The sequence below is a fragment of the Lepidochelys kempii genome, chromosome 11, assembly GCF_965140285.1.
Source record: "Lepidochelys kempii isolate rLepKem1 chromosome 11, rLepKem1.hap1, whole genome shotgun sequence".
Classification (NCBI taxonomy): domain Eukaryota; kingdom Metazoa; phylum Chordata; order Testudines; family Cheloniidae; genus Lepidochelys; species Lepidochelys kempii.
The window spans coordinates 47980844-48004289 of record NC_136390.1 but is presented as its reverse complement, the minus strand read 5'-3'; the positions used below and the strand labels follow the sequence as shown (position 1 = coordinate 48004289).

General features: G+C 41.6%; 1 protein-coding gene across 1 annotated transcript; it reads right to left on the bottom strand.

The window, feature by feature from the left end:
- Positions 1 to 11042: 11042 nt before the first annotated feature.
- Positions 11043 to 23446, bottom strand: NUP35 (nucleoporin 35). Its single transcript, XM_073306098.2, has 9 exons — positions 23277 to 23446; positions 22216 to 22386; positions 18233 to 18360; positions 15437 to 15497; positions 14623 to 14764; positions 14008 to 14077; positions 13785 to 13913; positions 11843 to 12007; positions 11043 to 11373 (listed from the first exon to the last, which is right to left on the bottom strand). Exons 1-9 carry the CDS (start codon positions 23308 to 23310, stop codon positions 11296 to 11298), a joined length of 978 nt encoding a protein of 325 aa, XP_073162199.2. The 5' UTR covers positions 23311 to 23446; the 3' UTR covers positions 11043 to 11295.

The window sequence follows — 23446 nt, the reverse complement described above, 5'->3', positions numbered from 1 at the left end:
TGCTAATGCACAGCAGTACTTTTCAGCACATACTATATTGCGAGGCAGTCATAAAATTATAATGGATCCCCCACGTTCATTGCAGGTTATTATTATGTAGGTTGTCAATGCTTAACAGCTGTGCAAAACTGCAAAAGTGCTACATCAAATGGGTGACAGAAGAATCACCAGAGTGATCCTACTCACTTATCAAGTCTAAAAGTTCTAGAGATATTTGGAAAGCTATTGGGGGCGGGGGAGGGGTTGGAGGTTGTTACATTTGTTTAGTGCTGTTAACAATATTTTTAAAAGTAAAATAAATGTAAAAAATATATTAAGATTTTATTTTAAATCCACAAAATTCCAAACTTCAACCTTATCTTGGAATTTCCTCATTCTTCATTGTCAGTTCTTTAACAGTGGTTTTTAAATTGTATTTTCGTACGTAACAAACAAAACAGTATGGGATAAGCTATCCAGACCTATAACCATATCATCAATGATATTCAACAGCCTCCCCATCACACAAACTAGCAATTTCAGTATCATATTCAGGCAGTCTCTCTTCTCCCATTTCTAGGCTCTTACCTGACCCCTGTCACTTCATCCTATATGTCATCTCTAAAATTTGTTCTTTACTTTCCAACTCTATCATTAAAATATAAGACCTTGCCTTTGTCACCTCTAATCTACTGAAACTTTGTCTTCACATCTCATAGTGCCGTACTCCACATAATACAAAATGCTCCTGTTAAATTATCTTCCTCTCCTGCTGTTCTGACTTTCCCATTGCTGTTAGAGGGCTTTCCCTCCCACTTCCCTGGTTCGTGTCACGCAAACAGCAAAAGACCAGAAGTCCTTGCGTGATGTTTACTGGGGTTAATTTCCAGCAAGTATGATTCCAATTTTTTTTCTACCCACTTCCTGTTTGCCCCCAATTTATATAGTAATATTCTCAGCTATACCTTAACCAATCATTTTACCGAAATTTAACGAACCAATCCTAACATACTGTAACAATTTACTGAAATTTAACGAACCAATCCTAACATACTGTAACAATTATCTAACCAGTTATATCCCACTACCCTAAAAAGAACAGGAGTACTTGTAGCACCTTAGAGATTAACAAATTTATTAGAGCATAAGCTTTTGTGGGTTACAGCCCACTTCATCGGATGCCATTCTATGCATCCGATGAAGTGGGCTGTAGCCCACGAAAGCTTATGCTCTAATAAATTTGTTAGTCTCTAAGGTGCCACAAGTACTCCTGTTCTTTTTGCGGATACAGACTAACACAGCTGCTACTCTGAAACAACTACCCTAAATTAACTTACATCTCGCAAAATTAATTATACAGCAGACAAACAATTAGAGAACCAGACAGATTAATGACAACAAAGTGGGGGCCATAAAGATAAAATACAAAAATGAGGGTTTCACAACCATTGATAAGTGATTTCTTGCCAGACAGGATACTATCAAACTAAGTTTTCTTTAACCATCCAAAGATCTCTTTCTTTATCTGGTGATGATGGGCACTATCAGGACAGGATCATCTTCCTAACAGCCCAATACCACCTTATTTCAATGTGACAGGTTTGGAATGTGAGTGTGACCATATGCTTCCCAGTTTATGGCTTCCCCTGCTGCTTAGCCAAAGGCTTTAGCCTAAGAACAAGGCCTCAAACTATCCTAGTGAGACAAGGCCCATACACAGGCGGACTGTGATTTTGATTCTTTCTTTTTATACCCCTGTAACTAGCTAAGTGATAAAAAATACACCTAAGTTCTTAAAGTATAGGCCTTTACAGGCAGGCCTGAATATCAATATTCTAACAATTGCCCCTCTGAATCCTTTCACTGAGGTCCACTCACTATAGGTATTTACATTTCCCATCCTCACCTTCAAGGCTCTGCTAGATCTGCCCTCCCTGTATTTCTGCTTAGATGGAATTCCTTCTCCTCTTGTTGCCTATGCTTGTCTCATGCCCCCTTCTGAGTATGCTTTTGTATTCGTTCCCCACTCATTTTCATGCCTGCTCCCATGCATCTCCCTCCCTTGGGCACCAAACAGCTTCCCTCTCATCATTCAAATCACTGCATGCACACTTCTTGCGTGAGGCCATCAGTTATAATTTGCGGGACACTGTTAATGTCTTTCTTACTTGGTTGCAGCTACATTGAGGGCAGGTAAAAGCACTCAAGGTGCATTTGAACACCTAATGAATGTTATTTCTCTCTTGGCACCTGGCTAAATCTGTATTAATGGGCCTTTCTAGTACTTAAAACACGATTTTATAGAACTAAAAGGCTTTTTACCAAGTACTGTGCTTATACTATTTTACATTTATATAAAAAGTCTTCGCCCAAGGCACTTTACAAGCCACACATATACACTACCACAAATGCAGTCTATTTTATTGAGGTAGAGAAGTACTGAGGAGGGAAAAGAATGGGCTAGAAGTGGACAACTCCTTACCTTTACAAAAAGGAATCATGGGAAAATTGATGGGTTTGAACAGTGCCTAGCACAATGGGGCCCTGGTTGGTAGTTGTAGGCACTCCTGCAATACAAATAAATAATGTTCAATAGACAGAAACAGCATCTGAGCATAAGAATCTCTCCAGAAATCTCTCTTCCATCTCACTGATAGAACTTAAGTGAGGTTCCAGACACAAGTTAGTTCAAGCCTAATATTTAGACACACAAGCCATCCCCTTTGTAATTTCTTTGCTACACTGGGTAAGAACATTTCTGCTATATATACTGGCTCTGTATTTTCCTTCTCTTTTGCCTACACCTCTGCTGGTCTAGAGGAAATCTTATTGCATTTTTTTTAAAAGGTGCGCTTTTTTCTCATGGTATTGTTTATGCACATAGGTTTAATAGAGCATCTGTACTGGTAAATCAAGATAAACTTCACACAACAGCAGTTAAACCTCCAATTCAATTATAAAGCTAGCACACCGGACAGTTCTAAAAAGCTGCCACAAGGTGGAGATAGTCTGCAACATGAAGTAGAAATTGTATTTTCGGTTAGAGAAATGAACACATACTACAGTTAAAATAACTTTTGATCATTCATGTTGTGTTCTATAGTTGTCCATCTGGGCAAAAAGTTACCACATTTAAAGTTATCTAAAAGCAGGCTGTAAATTTTGGGATGAGAGGTGGTTATGTTCTCATCTATTATCCAGCAACGAACAACTTGCCAGCAAAAAGGACACTGCCAACTAAATTGTTCATGAAATGGATATGAAATAGCAGAGGCTACAGGACCCTACTAATGAAGAATTTAAAACTGTATAGAATTAGGACATAGGAGTAGATATGACAATCAAGCCTTTGACTAAACTGACTCAGTTGTAGCAGCAGGAAAGATTAAACAATATGTTGAATATTTATGAAAAAAATTGTTTAAAATTATAGCCTTGATCACACGTGGGTAGAGCTCCCAGTCAGCACAAAGGCCCATTGAAGTCAATGGCGCTGAATACATTTCAGTTTGCAGGATTGGGGCCTAGGGGGAAACTGACACTGAATATCGGTAAGAACAGATTTTAAAAAATTTATTAAAGATAATGTTAACATTATGTAATACATAGGTTAAGACGAGAGTGTCTGAACATCTGGGCATAATGCTTAAATTATCCAAAAGTACAAAGTGTTGTTTGAAAATCATAAAATACCTATAGTACATAATCCACAATATCCCAGATTAAAGTTAATAAATTCAGTGGTTACATTAAAGTATTAGCATCCAACTATTTGGGTACATCACTCATAAAAAGGTCATACTAAGAGTAGCTTGTAGTAATTTTACAAAATGGCCCCTTAATTACAGGCAAGTCAGCTATCACTGTAACTATACTTTTCCATTATAAAGCAGCAGTACTAAGTAAGTGCACAGGACAGGAACAACTCCTAAATTTCTAATGCCAGTTCTCCCTGTAACTCACCATCTGGCCTTGACAAAATAAGGCTGGAGATATTCAAAAGCACCTGTGGGATTTAGGAGCATAAGTCCCTGGAAGTCTCTTGAGACAAGGTAGGTGAGGTAATATCTTTTATTGGACCAACTTCTGTTGGTGAAAGACACAAGCTTTTGAGTTTACAGAGCTCTTCTGCAGGACTGGAAAAGTACTCAGAATGTCACAGCTAAATACAAGGTGGAACAGAATGTTTAGTATAAGTAGTTAACACACATACCATTCAAGGTAAAGCAGCCCATTAACATCGCTGCAGGACAAAAATAGGACCAAAAAAAAAAAAAAAAAAAGAGCTAGTGGGTTAAAGATTCTTATAATAAGCCATAAATCCTGTGTTTTATTCAGACCATGATTTTTAGAATCTAGCAGAGTTACCAATTTAAGCTCCCAGGCTCATGTTTCGAAGGTGTTGAGCAGATTTCCTTTGAGGAAGGGGACTGAGAGCTCAGATATGGAGTAATTGTTTCGGGAAAAGTGTTCACCCACAGGTAATATAGTGGTTTTGTCTTTTATTTTTCTGAATTAATTCAAGAATGTGGAGATTGTCTGGTTTCACCCACATAACTGTTGGGCATTTAGTGCACTGGGTGAGACACACATGTGGTAACAGGCATGTACAGGACCCATGGATATCAAAAGCTTGTATCTTTCACCAACAGAAGCTGGTCCAGAAAAAGATTCTCTCATCCACTGTCTCTCTAACATCCTGGAACCAACAGGGCTACAACACTTTAAATGCACTTTTGAAAATCCTCCCCTTAGCACTCAGGTTCTTTATTTGTAAACTAGAGATGCTTTCTTTTGCCAACAACATATTTTGAAAATGAGCATTTTGTGTAATGTTTTGGGTGTATAAGACATTAGATAATTCTTACTACATTCATAGTGAGCTAGTCTACAAACAAAATGACTACAGCTACTCAGCACACTATGAGACACGATTTAGAAACACTTATTGTAACAAGCGTGTGATACAAATCCAAGTCACTCCAGGAAGAACCTAGATCAGCAACACAACAGCCAAAGTTAGACAGCAGAAGCAAAGTATATTGATTCTTTGATCCTGAGCATGTTTTCTCCCTGCCTACAGAGAGAAGTGAACCAATATCCAACATTCCTAGGCAGTTTTACTGTACAGACAGCATCAATAAGGAAAAAAAAAAGTGTGTGAAGGTGCCAGTCTGGGCAGGAAAAGTCATCCTAAACTTCATGAGAAGCAAGACAACAGAACAGCAGCAGTCAAGAAATTTAAATCTGGTATTTGGAATGGTGTGAGCCATCAAACTGTTCAGCAGTTTAGTTAGTGAACAAATGATCTTGAGGTCTAAGTTCAGTGAAGGTAGGGAGAGTGAGCAAGAAAGGAGATCAGAAGTGAGCAGCTAAATACAAGTAATACACCAAGAATCCTGTGGAAGTCATTTCGGCTTATAGGAGGAAAGATTGTAATTTGCTAGTTGTCAGAAAATAGTTTCATTACCTGTTTTCTGTATGGGCTCATCGTTTAACAGGCTGTTTGGAAGCACAGGCCAGAGAGAGGGTACTGCATTTTGAGCAGGTGTATTGGGGACTGCAATTAAGGAGCAACTGGAACCCAACATACTGATTAACAGTCAACAGGTGATTGCTTGTCCTATTTAGATTCCAACAAAAGGGCAGCTCTTTACTAAGCACCAGCTATTATACACAATATAACAGTTTCCAAAGGAGCACAGGGCTGGTCTAGTTAAGCAGATGAAACTACTTGTATAAAGGTTATTTAAAACTGATACAGTTAAACTAGTGAACAAAGCTATGTGGGCACTTCATATCAAATTAGCCTGAGTCAATTAAGAACAAGCTGAAGCTAAACCACCATTAGCTACTCTTAAACCAATAGTGTCTGTGCTGGATTTTGCACTGGTTTAAGTCAGTTTAAAAGCCAATTTATCTTAAACTGGTGCAATACATATTTAGACAACGCTTAAGGCTGCACATGTTCCACGCTGTTTTATGTTCCCCACATTGCATAAGATCTAGGATGTACCATGTACAGTTGGTTTCTATTTGGGAGTAAAGACTCATGCACCTTCTTTGATATACTCTGGAACCAAGTACAAACTGCTGGGATACGAATATCAGTGGTGCACTGAGCCACATGCTGCCCCAAGCTACGGAAATGTCCCTCTTGAATCATGTGAGCGAAGGGGTTGCCATCAGCTGTAGAACTGAATTCTGAGGAGTTATTACTAGAGCCCAACACTAATTGAAATACATTAAGCTTATTGAGGGGAGAGAAGTTTCCTCTCAGGTACCTTGAGAAAGGGAAATTTACAGAGTCAGGATGAAGTTTGTAACTGTGTGTGTCAAAATGTGATATTGTCAAATAGCTTGAGTTGGAGGAAGATACTAGAAACAAGGATGTAGGAATAGTAGTGTACGGAGGCAAGATTTTTCCCTTTGAGTATACATGGGGGAAAAAAAATCAGCTGTATTTAGCCATCTCTCAATCTAGGATCATGGATCTCACATAATATAGGATGAAGCCTCCTCAGTCCCGGATAGGCCACCTCTCAGGAAAGTCCTGGGTACTGAAGGAGAGTATGTTGGTAATTCAAAAGACGACACTCTACCCTTTGATTCACTATTCTGCCAACACAGCAGAAATAGCTTCTTCATTAGAAAGTCTTGATGTAAAAGGCTCTGGCCCCTTGCAGCAATTAGCTTAGTCTTTGTTCTGGCCAAGTTACAGTTTAGCCATTTTTTTCCACTTGCAATTAGATATTTTTATCTGCTTGTTTCAAACTGTAGTGTGCTGAACATAGAATCATAGAATCATAGAATATCAGGGTTGGAAGGGACCCCAGAAGGTCATCTAGTCCAACCCCCTGCTCAAAGCAGGACCAATTCCCAGTTAAATCATCCCAGCCAGGGCTTTGTCAAGCCTGACCTTAAAAACCTCTAAGGAAGGAGATTCTACCACCTCCCTAGGTAACGCATTCCAGTGTTTCACCACCCTCTTAGTGAAAAAGTTTTTCCTAATATCCAATCTAAACCTCCCCCACTGCAACTTGAGACCATTACTCCTCGTTCTGTCATCTGCTACCATTGAGAACAGTCTAGAGCCATCCTCTTTGGAACCCCCTTTCAGGTAGTTGAAAGCAGCTATCAAATCCCCCCTCATTCTTCTCTTCTGCAGGCTAAACAATCCCAGCTCCCTCAGCCTCTCCTCATAACTCATGTGTTCCAGTCCCCTAATCATTTTTGTTGCCCTTCGCTGGACTCTCTCCAATTTATCCACATCCTTCTTGAAGTGTGGGGCCCAAAACTGGACACAGTACTCCAGATGAGGCCTCACCAATGTCGAATAGAGGGGAACGATCACGTCCCTCGATCTGCTCGCTATGCCCCTACTTATACATCCCAAAATGCCATTGGCCTTCTTGGCAACAAGGGCACACTGCTGACTCATATCCAGCTTCTCGTCCACTGTCACCCCTAGGTCCTTTTCTGCAGAACTGCTGCCTAGCCATTCGGTCCCTAGTCTGTAGCTGTGCATTGGGTTCTTCCGTCCTAAGTGCAGGACCCTGCACTTATCCTTATTGAACCTCATCAGATTCCTTTTGGCCCAATCTTCCAATTGGTCTAGGTCCTTCTGTATCCTATCCCTCCCCTCCAGCGTATCTACCACTCCTCCCAGTTTAGTATCATCCGCAAATTTGCTGAGAGTGCAATCCACACCATCCTCCAGATCATTTATGAAGATATTGAATAAAACCGGCCCCAGGACCGACCCTTGGGGCACTCCACTTGATACCGGCTGCCAACTAGACATGGAGCCATTGATCACTACCCGTTGAGCCCGACAATTTAGCCAGCTTTCTACCCACCTTATAGTGCATTCATCCAGCCCATACTTCCTTAACTTGCTGACAAGAATACTATGGGAGACCGTGTCAAAAGCTTTGCTAAAGTCAAGAAACAATACATCCACTGCTTTCCCTTCATCCACAGAACCAGTAATCTCATCATAAAAGGCGATTAGATTAGTCAGGCATGACCTTCCCTTGGTGAATCCATGCTGGCTGTTCCTGATCACTTTCCTCTCATGCAAGTGCTTCAGGATTGATTCTTTGAGGACCTGCTCCATGATTTTTCCAGGGACTGAGGTGAGGCTGACTGGCCTGTAGTTCCCAGGATCTTCCTTCTTCCCTTTTTTAAAGATTGGCACTACATTAGCCTTTTTCCAGTCATCCGGGACTTCCCCGGTTCGCCACGAGTTTTCAAAGATAATGGCCAGTGGCTCTGCAATCACAGCCGCCAATTCCTTCAGCACTCTCGGATGCAACTCGTCCGGCCCCATGGACTTGTGCACGTCCAGCTTTTCTAAATAGTCCCTAACCGCCTCTATCTCCACAGAGGGCTGGCCATCTCTTCCGCATTTTGTGATGCCCAGCGCAGCAGTCTGGGAGCTGACCTTGTTAGTGAAAACAGAGGCAAAAAAAGCATTGAGTACATTAGCTTTTTCCACATCCTCTGTCACTAGGTTGCCTCCCTCATTCAGTAAGGGGCCCACACATTCCTTGGCTTTCTTCTTGTTGCCAACATACCTGAAGAAACCCTTCTTGTTACTCTTGACATCTCTGGCTAGCTGCAGCTCCAGGTGCGATTTGGCCCTCCTGATAACATTCCTACATGCCCGAGCAATATTTTTATACTCTTCCCTGGTCATATGTCCAACCTTCCACTTCTTGTAAGCTTCTTTTTTATGTTTAAGATCCGCTAGGATTTCACCATTAAGCCAAGTTGGTCGCCTGCCATATTTACTATTCTTTCGACTCATCGGGATGGTTTGTCCCTGTAACCTCAACAGGGATTCCTTGAAATACAGCCAGCTCTCCTGGACTCCTTTCCCCTTCAAGTTAGTCCCCCAGGGGATCCTGGCCATCCGTTCCCTGAGGGAGTCGAAGTCTGCTTTCCTGAAGTCCAGGGTCCGTATCCTGCTGCTTACCTTTGTTCCCTGCGTCAGGATCCTGAACTCAACCAACTCATGGTCACTGCCTCCCAGATTCCCATCCACTTTTGCTTCCCCCACTAATTCTACCCGGTTTGTGAGCAGCAGGTCAAGAAAAGCACCCCCCCTCGTTGGCTCCTCTAGCACTTGCGCCAGGAAATTGTCCCCTACGCTTTCCAAAAACTTCCTGGATTGTCTATGCACCGCTGTATTGCTCTCCCAGCAGATATCAGGAAAATTAAAGTCACCCATGAGAATCAGGGCATGCGATCTAGTAGCTTCCGTGAGCTGCCGGAAGAAAGCCTCATCCACCTCATCCCCCTGGTCCGGTGGTCTATAGCAGACTCCCACCACTACATCACTCTTGTTGCACACACTTCTAAACTTAATCCAGAGACACTCAGGTTTTTCTGCAGTTTCGTACCGGAGCTCTGAGCAGTCATACTGCTCCCTTACATACAGTGCTACTCCCCCACCTTTTCTGCCCTGCCTGTCCTTCCTGAACAGTTTATAACCATCCATGACAGTACTCCAGTCATATGAGTTATCCCACCAAGTCTCTGTTATTCCGATCACGTCATAGTTCCTTGACATCACCAGGACCTCCAGTTCTCCCTGCTTGTTTCCAAGGCTTTGTGCATTTGTATATAAGCACTTGAGATAACCTGTTGATCGCCCCTCATTGCCAGTATGAGGCAGGAGCCCTCCCCTCACAGACATTCCTGCCTGTGCTTCCTCCCGGTATCCCGCTTTCCCACTTACCTCAGGGCTTTGGTCTCCTTCCCCCGGTGAACCTAGTTTAAAGCCCTCCTCACTAGGTTAGCCAGCCTGCTGGCAAAGATGCTCTTCCCTCTCTTCGTAAGATGGAGCCCGTCTCTACCCAGCACTCCTCCTTCATGGAACACCATCCCATGGTCAAAGAAACCAAAGCCTTCTCTCCGACACCATCTGCGTAGCCATTCGTTGACTTCCACGATTCGACGCTCCCTACCTAGGCCTTTTCCTTCCACGGGGAGGATGGACGAGAACACCACTTGCGCCTCCAACTCCTTTATTCTTCTTCCTAGAGCCACATAGTCCGCAGTGATCCGCTCAAGGTCATTCTTGGCAGTATCATTGGTGCCCACGTGGAGAAGCAGGAAGGGGTAGCGATCCGAGGGCTTGATGAGTCTCGGCAGTCTCTCCGTCACATCACGAATCTTAGCCCCTGGCAAGCAGCAGACTTCTCGGTTTTCCCGGTCAGGGCGGCAGATAGATGACTCAGTCCCCCGGAGGAGAGAGTCCCCGACCACCACCACCCACCTTCTCCTCTTGGGGGTGGTGCTTAAAAAGCTTAAATGCTTAAAAAGCTTAAAAATGCTTAAAAGCGGGCATGTCCTGTGCACTTAAGTGGAGGATATATTTTAGTCCTGGTGAAACATACACGTTTGTGTCGCATATTTTTGACCTTTTCTAAATAAAGCATAAGGTATTGATAAGTGGCACAGTGCACTACTATGTTAATTTCTTAGTAAGTCCAAATTTAAATCTTAATAGTGTTACCAATTCCAATTCATGCAAATTAAATCCACCCATTTTGTTTGACTGGCTACCTGAACCCGACACACTGCTGTGTAAGTTCAGGTGGTACATGCAATACGCCTGAGAGACAAATGGGAAGTTCATGAACACATGGGTCACTCAAGCTTTTAAAAAGAACTCAACTTTGCAAACTCTTAACTTTTATTAAGAAAATTTAAGTTAAAAAGTTTAAAAGGCTGTTATGAAAATTTAGAATGGGACTCCAAGATGAACTTTATATAAACAGAGAAGTATTAAACAGCATCCAAATTAAAATTTAAAACATTCATTTTAAAATTGGTAGCCCAAGAAAAATCCCTTATATTACTAGAATACATAGTGTTCATCCTGCAGAAAAAAAACTTACCATCTTTCCAGAAAAGATTAAGAAACATTGTTACATTATTGGGAAACAGTAAACTGAGTTATCATTTATACATTCTCACTTCACTGGAAAGTATAATTAACACAATTCCATAACTTATAGCAAATCAGGACTGACTTTTTTCCTGAAGTCATGCAATCACTAGAGCACAAACAGCACAAGACCACTTGTATTTACACTGATTAGTTTAAGATTAACATCTTAAAATGCTGTGTACATTGCCATCATTTAAAGTGCAAACAATGTCTGCTGAATTCTCCTCTCAGAAGGCATAACTGGTGTGAAGGGAAGCTGAAATACTGCCATGAGTGGTTATACAACTAACCAGGAAGCTGGCAGTTTATTTGTAGCCCTAACTGTGTTTTAGTGTAATACTTTCCATTGCTTGCTACCAGCCAAACATGTATTCCATAGCTTTAGATACAATACTTTCATCTTTCCTTGGGGTTTGTCTGTCAGAAACCACCTAGAAGAAACAAAAACACTTGGTCAGCCAGCATGCATTCATTCTATTTACACACCCCAGCTCTTAGAATTACTATGACTGTAAAAATGGGCATCTAAGGGCATCTCAACACAAATTCAACTTCTTGGAATGGACAGATGAGGTAAGAAACTGGCTTTCTAAAAAAGTCACTCTGAAAGCTTTTTGACAGATGGATAGGCTATGTTGGCAAGTTTGAAAAAACTGCCTTGACAAGTGGGAAAGGAGCAAACTACAGGTAGAAATGAAAAATGAGTTAAGTCTAGAACAATGTGCTGATGTCCCCACTACTCAGCACAGAAAGTATAAATATGCATTCATCGTGTCTTTTTTGGCTTAGTTGTTTCTTTTGCAGTTTACTTTGAGAAAGTCAAGAAGAATACAAATTCCTTTTTTGGAAATCTGCTTAAGTATTTGGTAACCTTTCTCGCTCTCTACCTTCTCAAAATACCTGATAGTCACTAGTGGAAGCTTTATATGCTGTTGCAAGAGGTCTCATTGTAGAAATCCTTGGAGTACTTGCAGGCTGCATCGGTGTGCCTAAGTTTTTTGTCGGTGGCGTGAAGACTGAAGACATGGAGGATGCAGAGCCTCTGTCAAAACTTTCCATCACACTCTTGAAAGAGGGGGGAAAATAGGCTATTTAAATTTTAATAAATTGGAAGCAAATACTAGGTGCATATCAGTTTAATTCCAGTTACTGCAGTAACTGGATTTGATTTGACAAAAAGTAATATCCCAATAGCTCAAGATGCACCAGGACTCTAATAAAGTTTCCACTATGTATTCAATGAAGAGTATGTAAGATATTTACACAGTATAGCAGACACTGAACTACCAGTACATGTTCTATGATGAACATTAGCGCACAGAGCAGCAGTAAGAAAAATGCTTATGTAAAAGAACTGTATGATGCTAGTATAAGCTAGTGGTGAACTAATGATTTACTAGTCTTCAAGATAATGTCATGACCAAATTTGAAAACAGTACAGACAACATGATTTTAGTGATTTATAAATAAACTAAAAGCAAGTCTCAACAAGCTTGTAGTGGTCCAACCTTGGGCATTAAATACCTAAATTTTTGGATTCAAACCTGGGTAGCGTTACCTCAACCCTTCATCCTTCCATGAGTCTACTGCCAAACAATCCCGGGGTTATCTGTAGAGTTAGTGATCCGATGGCTTTTTCCAGAACAAAGATTTATATTTTGGCTTTCAAAAGATTCCCCCTCCCCATTTTTTGATTCTGCAACACAAGACAAGCTTCTTGACAGCCAGCCCATTAGAGCTGGGGCAAGAATAGGTCTCAGTCCTGTTTACAGGATTTTCCGAGCTGAATCGTTTGTTTGCTTACTCCCATTCAATTGTATTTCCCCAGTCTTATTTTATTCCTGCTCATCCCTCACCCCCTTTAGTCTGGTACGTAGCTTAACCTCTTCCCTTTAGATGTTTTACAGCCACGCTTGAACCGCATTACAGCTGACAGCATAGTCAGCTCAAGCAAGTATATAGATGAGACTGCCAAGATGACCAGAGTGCTGCAGGAATTGGTGTTTTAAACGACCAGGTAGGCATGCTTTCCTCTTAGTGTAGGGGAGACAATTACCAAGTGTTGTGACTGTACTGACTTGGATGGGGAGCTATATACTTGCCGAAGTCTATAAGCTAGCCAAAGACTCAAAGTAATAGCAAAAAAATTTCTATATACACATCAGAAGCAGGAAGCCTGATAAACCACCAGTGGAGCCACTGGATGATCGAGATTCTAAAGGAGCACTTAAGGATGATAAGGCCATCGCAGAGAAACGAAATGAATTCTTTGCATCAGTCTTCGCGGCTGAGGATATAAGGGAGATTCCCAAACCTGAGCCATTCTCTTTAGGTGACAAATCTGAGGAACTGTCCCAGATTGAGGTATCATTAGAGGAGGTTTTGGAACAAACTGATAAACTAAACAGTAATCAGTCACCAGGACCAGATGGTATTCACCCAAGAGTTCTGAAGGAACTCAAATGTGAAATTGCAGAACTACTAACTGTAGTAGTTAGTAACCAGCAAAATGTTAATTTTAGTGAATCAAATTCCAACTCAGGTAAATGCATTCTACCCAGCTACATTTCCCCTACAGTTTTAGATGAACCAGCATACTCCCTTCACAGCCCTAAGTGTGGTGCAGCACTGCTGTACACCGTTATAGTTTCCATGTTAAGTCCTCAGATAACAAAGGACTACTACTGATGTATGCCACCTGATTTAACATATGAACCCTTCCCCACCCCCCACTCCCCATCCCCGTACATGCTTCTGGAAGAGGAAAAGCAAGGGACAGACCAAAACAAAGATACCTTATAAATTAATTTGTTACTCCATACAGAATGGATGGCTAACTTACTTTATCTATACAAGGCTTGACTCCGATCATGATAGATTCACCAAAAATCCTTCCGTCTTTGCTTAAGGCTTTCCGGGCTTGCAGTTTGGACTGATATCGAATATGCATCCAGTTTCCTGTATTGGACATCTGTCTCGGTTTTGGTTGGAAGTAGTGAAATTTAGTATTTGAAGAATGAACAACTTAGCATATGTTTTAGAAGATAAGTCAACATAAGACTTACCACATGCTTTAAAATGTTTCCATACTGTGCAAACTGTAGTAGAATATATGAAGCAGATGCTTGAGGAAACCTGAAAGCAAAAGACAACATACTCAAAATGCTGATCAGTGAGAGACTATTATAGAACACACTAAATATTCTATAATGTTTTGCTGAAACTCCTTGGCAGAGTTCCCAAAAGTGCAAGATCAGCTGAACTGTTCATTAAGCACTGATTCTGAAACAGTATTTAAGATACCAGAATGTCCTAGATCTTATTGGCTCACCATCATCTACACTCTTGCATGAAGATAATGATATGCAGATTCCCCACGGAAGCCACTTTAGCAGATGTATTCACTTGCTGTCTCCTGGCTTTGAGAATCGAGTCCTATGATTGCTAGTACCCCAACACAATGTCCTATTGCTGCTTCTTGCACTCCCCACTCTCACCCACTTCCTAAGAAGCAAGTTAAATTTCAGTGTACTGTAGTCTAGAAAATTAAAGTAATTAAAACTCATGCATTTTTTCAGTGATGTATAGATTGTACATCTCCATGTACAGGTACTCAAACAGAATAGCCAAGTATAAGGACTTTGCCATCAGATTTTAGAAAAATGCTGCAGATCACACACCCAAATACAGTTACCCAGGTGTCATCAAGATGATCTTCTGAGGTTAAGGAATCCCCTTGAGTGTAGAAAGGATCCAGCTGAGCAGGAGACAGTGTAGTCTTTCTGGGCTGTCCAATACTTGCAGGACTAAATACACCTGTGGCTGTTAAATTGAAATAGGATTGGTTTCAATGAATTGCTACTGTAACTAAGCTAGTCAGAGTAGTGTAGAAAGCTAGGCACCTAAGAGTATAAATTTGATATGAAGATTATTTTAGTAGGAAAAATTAGCCGATTTATTTTCATAAACACAGTAAAACAACATTAATTCACACTTCAGACTAGTGAAATTTGCAAACATGTTGCTAAGCTCTGTGACTGAGCTACTTACCACACCTTTGTCTGCTGCTACTAAAAATGGGGCCAAATTCTGATCCTACAACTACTCTGCAGAGCCTATTATGAGAACAAAGAACCCAACAGAAAGCTTTACAAGAAGCTGCTGGGTTCATACAAGGAAATGAGGAGGCTTTAGAATGGTGGCACCATCTGTCATCCTCCATAGCATTCCTTAAGAACAGCCACCTCTGCCTCTGTGTTCAATACAGCATGGAGAAGTTCTACTGCAAGGAACAGATGAATAACTACAGCTCCTTGTTCTATCTGCAGTACTCTAACAAACAAGGCAGTACTTTCCTGCTCACATTTGTCACTTGCAAGCGGAAAGAATGCTACTTATTTGCAAGGCAATTTACAAAAAAAGTGAAAGCTCAGACAGAGTTGGCCCTCTACCATGCTAACAAAAGTATAGCAAGCAGTTTGACAGGATGTCTACCTGTTCCAGGGGTTGCTGGCATAGCTCCAACCAATGGACTCTGCGTTACAGAAAAGCTGGGCTGCATTAAAATACAGAAAAGTAACAAGTCATAGTTGCAGGTACAGTCTTTTCATAGTCAGGAAAGACCGGTTTTAGCCCACTTGATAAAAATCAGGAGAAAAGGTTAAATTTTTGCCCCAGTATCAATTTAAAGCAAACAAACATTCTTCTTCTTGCAGTTAGTGAAACAACTGTGCAAACCCAGTAAGTGGATCCTGACATGCAATAAAGTTACTGAACATTTTGCTTCGGCATTTGTTTAAATTCATATAACTTAGTAATTCCTTGTATATCCAAATAACCCTCAATTGGTAGATAATGAAGAGCTTACTTCACTGTTTATCCTTGTGGAATAAAGTGCAATTGCCTATGGGTCTTCTGACTAAAAGTATCTAACTCCTATTCTTTTACACAGTGAACTCCTCTAGTAACTATTTCACATGGGGGAAACATTATGAACAGCATACTGCTTACAAATTTGTTCAGAAGGCTGTTGCCATTTAGACAGCAACTGATCATCATACAATAGGGACATCTACCCACACCACAGATTTAGGAACCTCTGAACTACTGAAGTAGTCAGCTTTCCTATAAAGTCAGCAATGTTTTGCCAAAAATGAATAAGTATTTTGCATCTATACCCAAAGACCTTTCATTATTTTGAAGAGTAAACATAACTTACCACAACGGCTTAATAAATATTCACAAAGAACAAATGAGAAGCCTCCCTTGTGTCTATCAGTTTTTTAAGTTAGTTATGTCCCCTTCCCCTCACTCAGTTGTAAGCTTCGGCAACAGCTGCGGTATACCAACACTACTCAGTTGCATTACCTACCCTTGAACGACTTTTACCCTATGCTAGCTATTCTCTTCTTTCCCCCTTCCAAACTGAAACAGAGTATTTAGAAGGTTAGGTCTCTTAAAAGGAACTTTCAGTGTTTTAAGTAAAGGCTTCAACAATGCCCTTTCAACATTAAAGCAGCATGTTTTTTCTTAAATATAAAATACGATTAAGAAAACAGAAGTACTTTTAAATTTAACAGGAGCTATTAACTATAGTGACAGAACTAGTACGCATTCTATGAAGTCTCCAGCCCTTCAGTCTACATTAGTGGCTTCTCCCCTTCATAAAATAACTAAGTTTTCAGTTTATAAGATCCTTATGCCAGAAAACATGCCTATGTTCTATGCAGGACCAAGTACACAATCAACAGAGTAAGTCAGTTCTCTTTAGCAATAGAAGAGAATTTTCTAGTGAAAGTATTTGCTCTCTTATCATTATGGATCAAGAGGCTGACTGACAGGTTACTGAATTGACCCTGAAGTCTTACTCTGGCCTGTTAGCATCAGAAACTGAAAGTTTAACCAGGCATTTCACTCAACAGAATTTAATTGAAAAGCATGAAGATGACTTGCTATTGCTGGCAGTGCCCCCAATGCTTTGACAGAATACTGCCATCTCATTTACGCTAACTTTTTGTTGCATTATTGATACCCCCCCCCAAAAAAAAACAAAACAAACCTTAAAATATTTTGTCTTCCTGTATTTTAAGTCTTCATTAAGCTGCGACAGACATATAAAGATATAGGAGGACTTGTGGCACCTTAGAGACTAACCAATTTATTAGAGCATAAGCTTTCGTGAGCTACAGCTCACTTCCTCAGATGCATATCGTGGAAACTGCAGCAGGCTTTATATATACACAGAGAATATGAAACAATACCTATTCCCACCCCACTGTCCTGCTGGTAATAGCTTATCTAAAGTGATTTCCAGCACAAATCCAGGTTTTCTCACCCTCCACCCCCCCACACAAATTCACTCTCCTGCTGGTGATAGCCCATCCAAAGTGACAACTCTTTACACAATGTGCATGACAATCAAGCTGGGCTATTTCCTGCATAAATCCAGGTTCTCACATCCCCCCCACCCCCATACACACACAAACTCACTCTCCTATTACCAGCAGGAGAGTGAGTTTGTGTGTGTATGGGGGTGGGGGGATGTGAGAACCTGGATTTATGCAGGAAATAGCCCAGCTTGATTGTCATGCACATTGTGTAAAGAGTTGTCATTTTGGATGGGCTATCACCAGCAGGAGAGTGAATTTGTGTGGGGGGGTGGAGGGTGAGAAAACCTGGATTTGTGCTGGAAATCACTTTAGATAAGCTATTACCAGCAGGACAGTGGGGTGGGAATAGGTATTGTTTCATATTCTCTGTGTATATATAAAGCCTGCTGCAGTTTCCACGATATGCATCTGAGGAAGTGAGCTGTAGCTCACGAAAGCTTATGCTCTAATAAATTGGTTAGTCTCTAAGGTGCCACAAGTCCTCCTTTTCTTTTTGCGAATACAGACTAACACGGCTGCTACTCTGAAACATATAAAGATATGTAACTTCTGGTCTGACTTGACTGTGTTTTGTTTCAAGAGAAATTCCTTGTTTTTATATTTTAACCTCCAAAGTCATATGGAGGAAGAGGGAAAAAATGAAAGGAGATACATGCTAATATTGCAGTGCTTGTTTGTCAGACTAACCAGCTGTCAACCAGACTGAAGTGAAAATTGAGTTAAGATAAGATTCAGAAGCTGAAGCCCCTCAGTAACCAGAGCATGAGAGGCATTCAACACTGAAATAAAAATTGTATGAATCAAATGCCTGCACCCAACCTGGGAAGTAAAGACATTCACTACCTAGATTAACTCAAATTTTAGTTTAGCTTTGCAACTAACCTTTAAGATTACCACTTACTGGTTTTCTTGAGGTTAGAGGTATAGATCCAAGTCCTGGACTAGATAATTCATCATATATACTTCTAACAGGGGGAGCACCACTTTTATCCTTATGTGTAGGAACTACTGGTTGTGGAGGAGATCCACCTGCAATGGAAAGGAGCAAGCAGAAAGCCTATCATTTCCATGTACTCCACCAGATTAATTTTGAAACTCTAGTCTTTTGACATTCAAACTGTTAGCAATCATCTGATCATAGACTGCCTAGTTAGTTTTCTAATTGTCCCCCCAAGAACACCTAATATCTATAAACTAAGAACAGACTGTTTAACCACTTTGTTAGACAGTTTTCAGTGCACTTGTTTCAAAATCGGATATATCAGAGGGCCAGATTTTGATACCATCACTCACTCCGAGTAGCACTTCAACTCCTTCAGTTGTCCCTATTGAAGTAAATGGGACATTTTACAGAGGAAAGTACTACTCAACATGAGGAAGGGTATCAGAACCCAGTCCCTAATAATTACACAATGGTCTTCCAGTGAAGTAGTTGGAAATGATTTGCTGCTTATAACATTTAAAGTTATACAGAACACAGCATGAAAAAAATACTGTATGGCACAACACTATAGCAATAGGGGAATAGATACGGTATCTTCAAAGATTATATGATGCGAGTTTTGATTACAATCCACCCGATGGAAGTGAAGTTACTTTAAATTTAGCATTTTGGTTTGCCTTTCTGTGGATGCTGTCGGAGCGTGGTCCATGTAGTTTGTCAGAAAAATAGTATTAATATACACGTTTTAGTATTAAGCTCGTAATACAAACATCCCGACCCTAATTTGTCACATGGTTTCACTGTTGATGCTTGGACAACATATGAAATGCTAGATGCCTAATGCATCTGGACATAGTACAATAGCAGGATTTGAGGACTGTTTGCACTTAGGTTACTATAGTATGAGTGTACAACAGGATAATCACACATTTCTTAAAAAAAATGTCAAAAAAGGTAGGTAGTGAACTACACTACCTAAAGACATAAGACTACTTTCTAGGATCAGTTTACAACAATTGCACTGATTTTTGCAATGTCAAAATTAGAAGGACTTCTAAACCCATCTAACCTAAATCAATTTAGATGTTCCTTTTCATTTTCTTCTGATTTCTAATGTTATTTAACAATTGTTTTTCCACAGTTACCTCTTGCTGTTTTATGGCAGAGTAACAATGTAGTATTCACAACAGTCATTTTATGTTAACCAACTTCACTACAGCATGAAACAGATTTCATGAAAGCTTAACCAACAACAACAAAGGGCCACTGGAGATTAAGACATCTATATGAGTAATCATCAAGGATTTTGAAACATTAAGGTGTGCATGCAATTAAACTCTCTCCTCTCCAATTTGTAATATTTGTGTCATGTCATAAATTAGATTGTACGCTCTTTGGGGCAAAGACTAACTGCCTATGAATTTATACAGCATTAACCAAAACAGGGCCACAAATCTGACTGGAACCTCTGGGTTCCACCATAACACAAGGATATTTAGTAGGAGTAGCTCAAGAAATTAAACTGATTCAAAGAACCTTGATGCACCCAAGAGAACACTTACATGGGCGTGCTCAAGTCAATAATGTCTAAATTAAAAGTTCTCTGGCTATCCAATTCAAATGTATTTCTCAGTCCTGCACTACAAGACTCCCTATATACAAATGAATTATTTGTGAGCCGCAGAAAGCGGGGGTATATCTACATGGCAATTGAGAGTTTTGATGGGGATACATCCCTCAAGATTTAGGCAGAAGCCCTACTTTCACAGTCTAGCGGGGTGTCAAATCTGTGGTAATTTATTCTCTGTTGCAGTAACTCCTAATTTCAGAGGATTAAGTCAAACCTATCTTGTTATTCTAAATTTGTGTTGGTAGAGTTTGTATTTTTAAAAAATCAGGAGCCCCGAGTCCTTAATGGACAATGCAGCATAAACCTCTGCAATTTCTATTTATGAACACTTAAAAAAAGCTAATCAATTAGTTTAATAGCTGAAAGTAACAGCACATTTCAGTCCAAAGTGATATTTAGACAAGTTATACTGAAATATTGACACAATAGCTCAAAGGGGACAGAACATGTCAGTACTGCATTCTGCACCTTTAACCCCCTCCTCCATAATGGAACCTTTGCCCAGTGGCACTAGTGTACTACTCACACTATACCCACAGTTGATTCAGTGAAACAAATACTTCCTACTTCATCTGGGACATTGAATACATTGATTTAGAGATTAGAAGCTGGTAAATGTGTCTAAGGAAGGGAGAAAAGCTGACACAGTATTGCATTCTTCTGGGTAATGCAACCCCCCACCCAGTTATCAGGATGGAGAACAGAATCACACAATTTTCCCAGTAGCCAGGAAAAGTAGATATATATTACTACAGGCCTATGTAATCAAACATTTTCCCATATAGGCCCAATTTAACTTGACAGCCTTCACCTAATGTAGCTAATAGGGACCTCACAAAAACATTCAGAGAGACCCCTGACATATCCTGAAAAGGATTTTTAGTTCTTCCCCAACGACAGTTATATCTACGTACAATTTCTCAGGCAGATTTAATAGTACTGTCTTCCTTAAAAATACTGTATTTTAAATCAAGAGTTTCCAAAAGCTTCATTTTATTCACAACAGACCACTGCTTTCATCGAACAATTTCCCAACAAGCAGAGCAGCTACTTTTACCAGCAATCTACCTGTGGGGAAACCAAACTCCCTTTAGTATAGATTGAATTAGGGATGTAAATATCTTTTAAAACATTAACAATTATATTGTTTAACCAAGGCCACTCCAGACGGCCCAGAGCAGGGTGCTGTTCAGTCCAGCCTGATGTAGGCAGCAGAACTACCTTTTTGACTCCATGATGGTGCCATCTGTAAGTAAGCCTGCTTAAGGTCTTGATCACACATGCCTGGTCTACAATTAAAATTTAGGTTAACATAGCTATGGTGCTTGGTGTTGTGAAAAATCCACCTCCAATGCTGACCATCATAGTTACCTAACCTCTAGTGATGGAGATACTTCCATCGGCCTAGCTCAGGGGTCTCAAACTCAAATAACCACAAGGGCCACATGAGGACTAGTGCATTGGCCCAAGGGCCGCAACACTGACACCCCCCCTTTGTTGCCCCCGGCCCCGCCCCCACTCTACCCCTTCCATGATGCCCCACCCCACCTCTTCCAATCCCTTCCCCGCCCCCATTCTAACCCCTTCCCCAAAGTCCCCACCCCAACTCTGCCCCCAGGGGGTGCAGGGTGCGGCAGGGGCTCAGGGCAGGGAGTTGAGGTGCAGGAGGTGTGCAGGGTGCGGCAGGGGGCTCGGGCAGGGAGTTAAGCCAATTCCATTTCTTCATCCTCTTATAAGATTTTTGCTACTCTACCTAGTTCAGTATTGAAAACTCCTACGCCTAGAAAGTCTTCAGATGTTCATCAAATCAGTTATTGGAGTTACCCTATGACCAGAAAAGCGAATTTGGTCACACTTTGCTAGAGCTATTTATGCCAGCACTATACTATTTCATATAGAAGTTTTTTTCTCAAGTTACTTCCACTTTACCAATTACATTAATTAGTACTTTAAAATGTTTGACCATTTATGACCAGTCAACTGACCAATTATTTTTGACAAGTCAAATGCCCGACCTTAGACTGATCTTATACCAGCAGAAACTCACATTGTACCTCTGAAGGAAATTTTGTTAGATTGAAACGGTCATACTTAAATCACCATGAAACTTGTTTAAGACTTATTTGCAATAACTGGTTATTCAAATGCAACTGAATATGTTTGAGGCCATCTTTAGCAACTACAGTTTGGAAAACGATAGACTCAAATTTGTAACAAAAATCACTGGATTGGTAAATCAAAGCTAGCCTTTTTTTAAATAAAAAAAAAAGACAGCTGCTTCTACAAAAGGCTTCATAGTAAAATTATTCACCTGCAAGTAAAGGAGACCTCATTTCCATCACACCAACAGAAGGGCCACTTAAAGAGCGAGGTTGTGGAGTCATTGGAGCTGGTAAATCGCCCATTAAAAATCCAGGTAGGAACTGAGCACCAGCTCCTGGCTTTGGAGAGGTCGGGGAACCAAGAGTCATTGGTTCAGCTCCTGCATTAGTAAAAGAAAGTTGAAGAATTCAGAAAAGTTAGTGATTCAGCATACCGCAGTTCCTAAGGATAAAGGATCTGTCTGAAGGAAAGCTACAAGGAAGTTCAAATTAGTGCTGTGAAATTGATATGAAAGAACTTTTCTCATTACGGATTTACTTTTATAATCAGAAACAATACCAGCTAAACCTGCATTTTCTGTGACCACAGCAGCTGTGCTATTTCTTATCACTTTAAAGAAACATGCACCAACTTTACTTTTCCTCCTCGTTTCATTCTGCAGCACAGAGCGCTCCCACCGCAGGGATGGAACCAGGACCTTCCAGGTCCTCATGCCAGCTCCCTCACTGGCTGCCCCGCTGCGTCTCCCGGCGCGGTCACGCCCCCGCCCGAGCCCCCCAGCTGCCCGAGCGACAGTCGCTGAGGGCCGGATGTTTCAAAGTAACGAAGCCCCTAACTCCCACGGACCGTTGACGGTCTGGCCCCGCGCTGCTGTAGCTTTTGTGCGTCGCCTTCATGACGCGACGTGCTGAGCGCGGTTACTGGCACCGTCAGGACAGGAGGGAAGCGCCCCTCGGCGCTGGGATCCCGCAGCCCTGGCGGGACCTGCCCCAGGCCCGCCACGCAGCAGCAGCTCTCCCACCGGCAGCGCTAAAAGCCGGGACACGGGAGAGCCAGCGCGGCCATGCGATACGGTCACGGGCCAGGTGGAGAGCGCGGCCGGAGCCGCATACGGCGGAGAGCCAAGGCCGCTGACACGCTGGTCCCGTCCGCCCTGACCAGGCCTCCCCCACGAGCTCCGAGGGCTGGCAGTGGAGGCCTCCCCAGCCGCGACTTGCCCCGCGCCACTGGCCCCGGCAACAGCCGGAGCCACCCCCAAGCCCTGCGTACCGGCCGGCGGCAGCTCCATGGCGAAGGCGGCCATCACGCTGGGGGCCCGGAACTGTGGGAAACAACAGCAGCAGCCCCCGCGGCGATCACTTTCAAATGGAGCGGAAATTCGGCCCGCCGCGGGGCGCGCTGGGGTGCGTCACTTCCTGCCTTGCCCTGCAGCCATCTCT

What these genes read in the sequence shown, in the direction of transcription:
- NUP35 (XM_073306098.2), bottom strand. Translation starts at nt 23,310, where the DNA reads ATGGCCGCCTTCGCCATGGAGCTGCCGCCGGCCG. An exon ending in GAGGTCTCCTTTACTTGCAG is followed by an intron (nt 18,361 to 22,215) that starts GTGAATAATTTT and finishes TTTCCATTGCAG; the next exon opens with GTGGATCTCCTCCACAACCA. An exon ending in ACCTGGGTAACTGTATTTGG is followed by an intron (nt 14,078 to 14,622) that starts GTGTGTGATCTG and finishes TTTTGCTTTCAG; the next exon opens with GTTTCCTCAAGCATCTGCTT.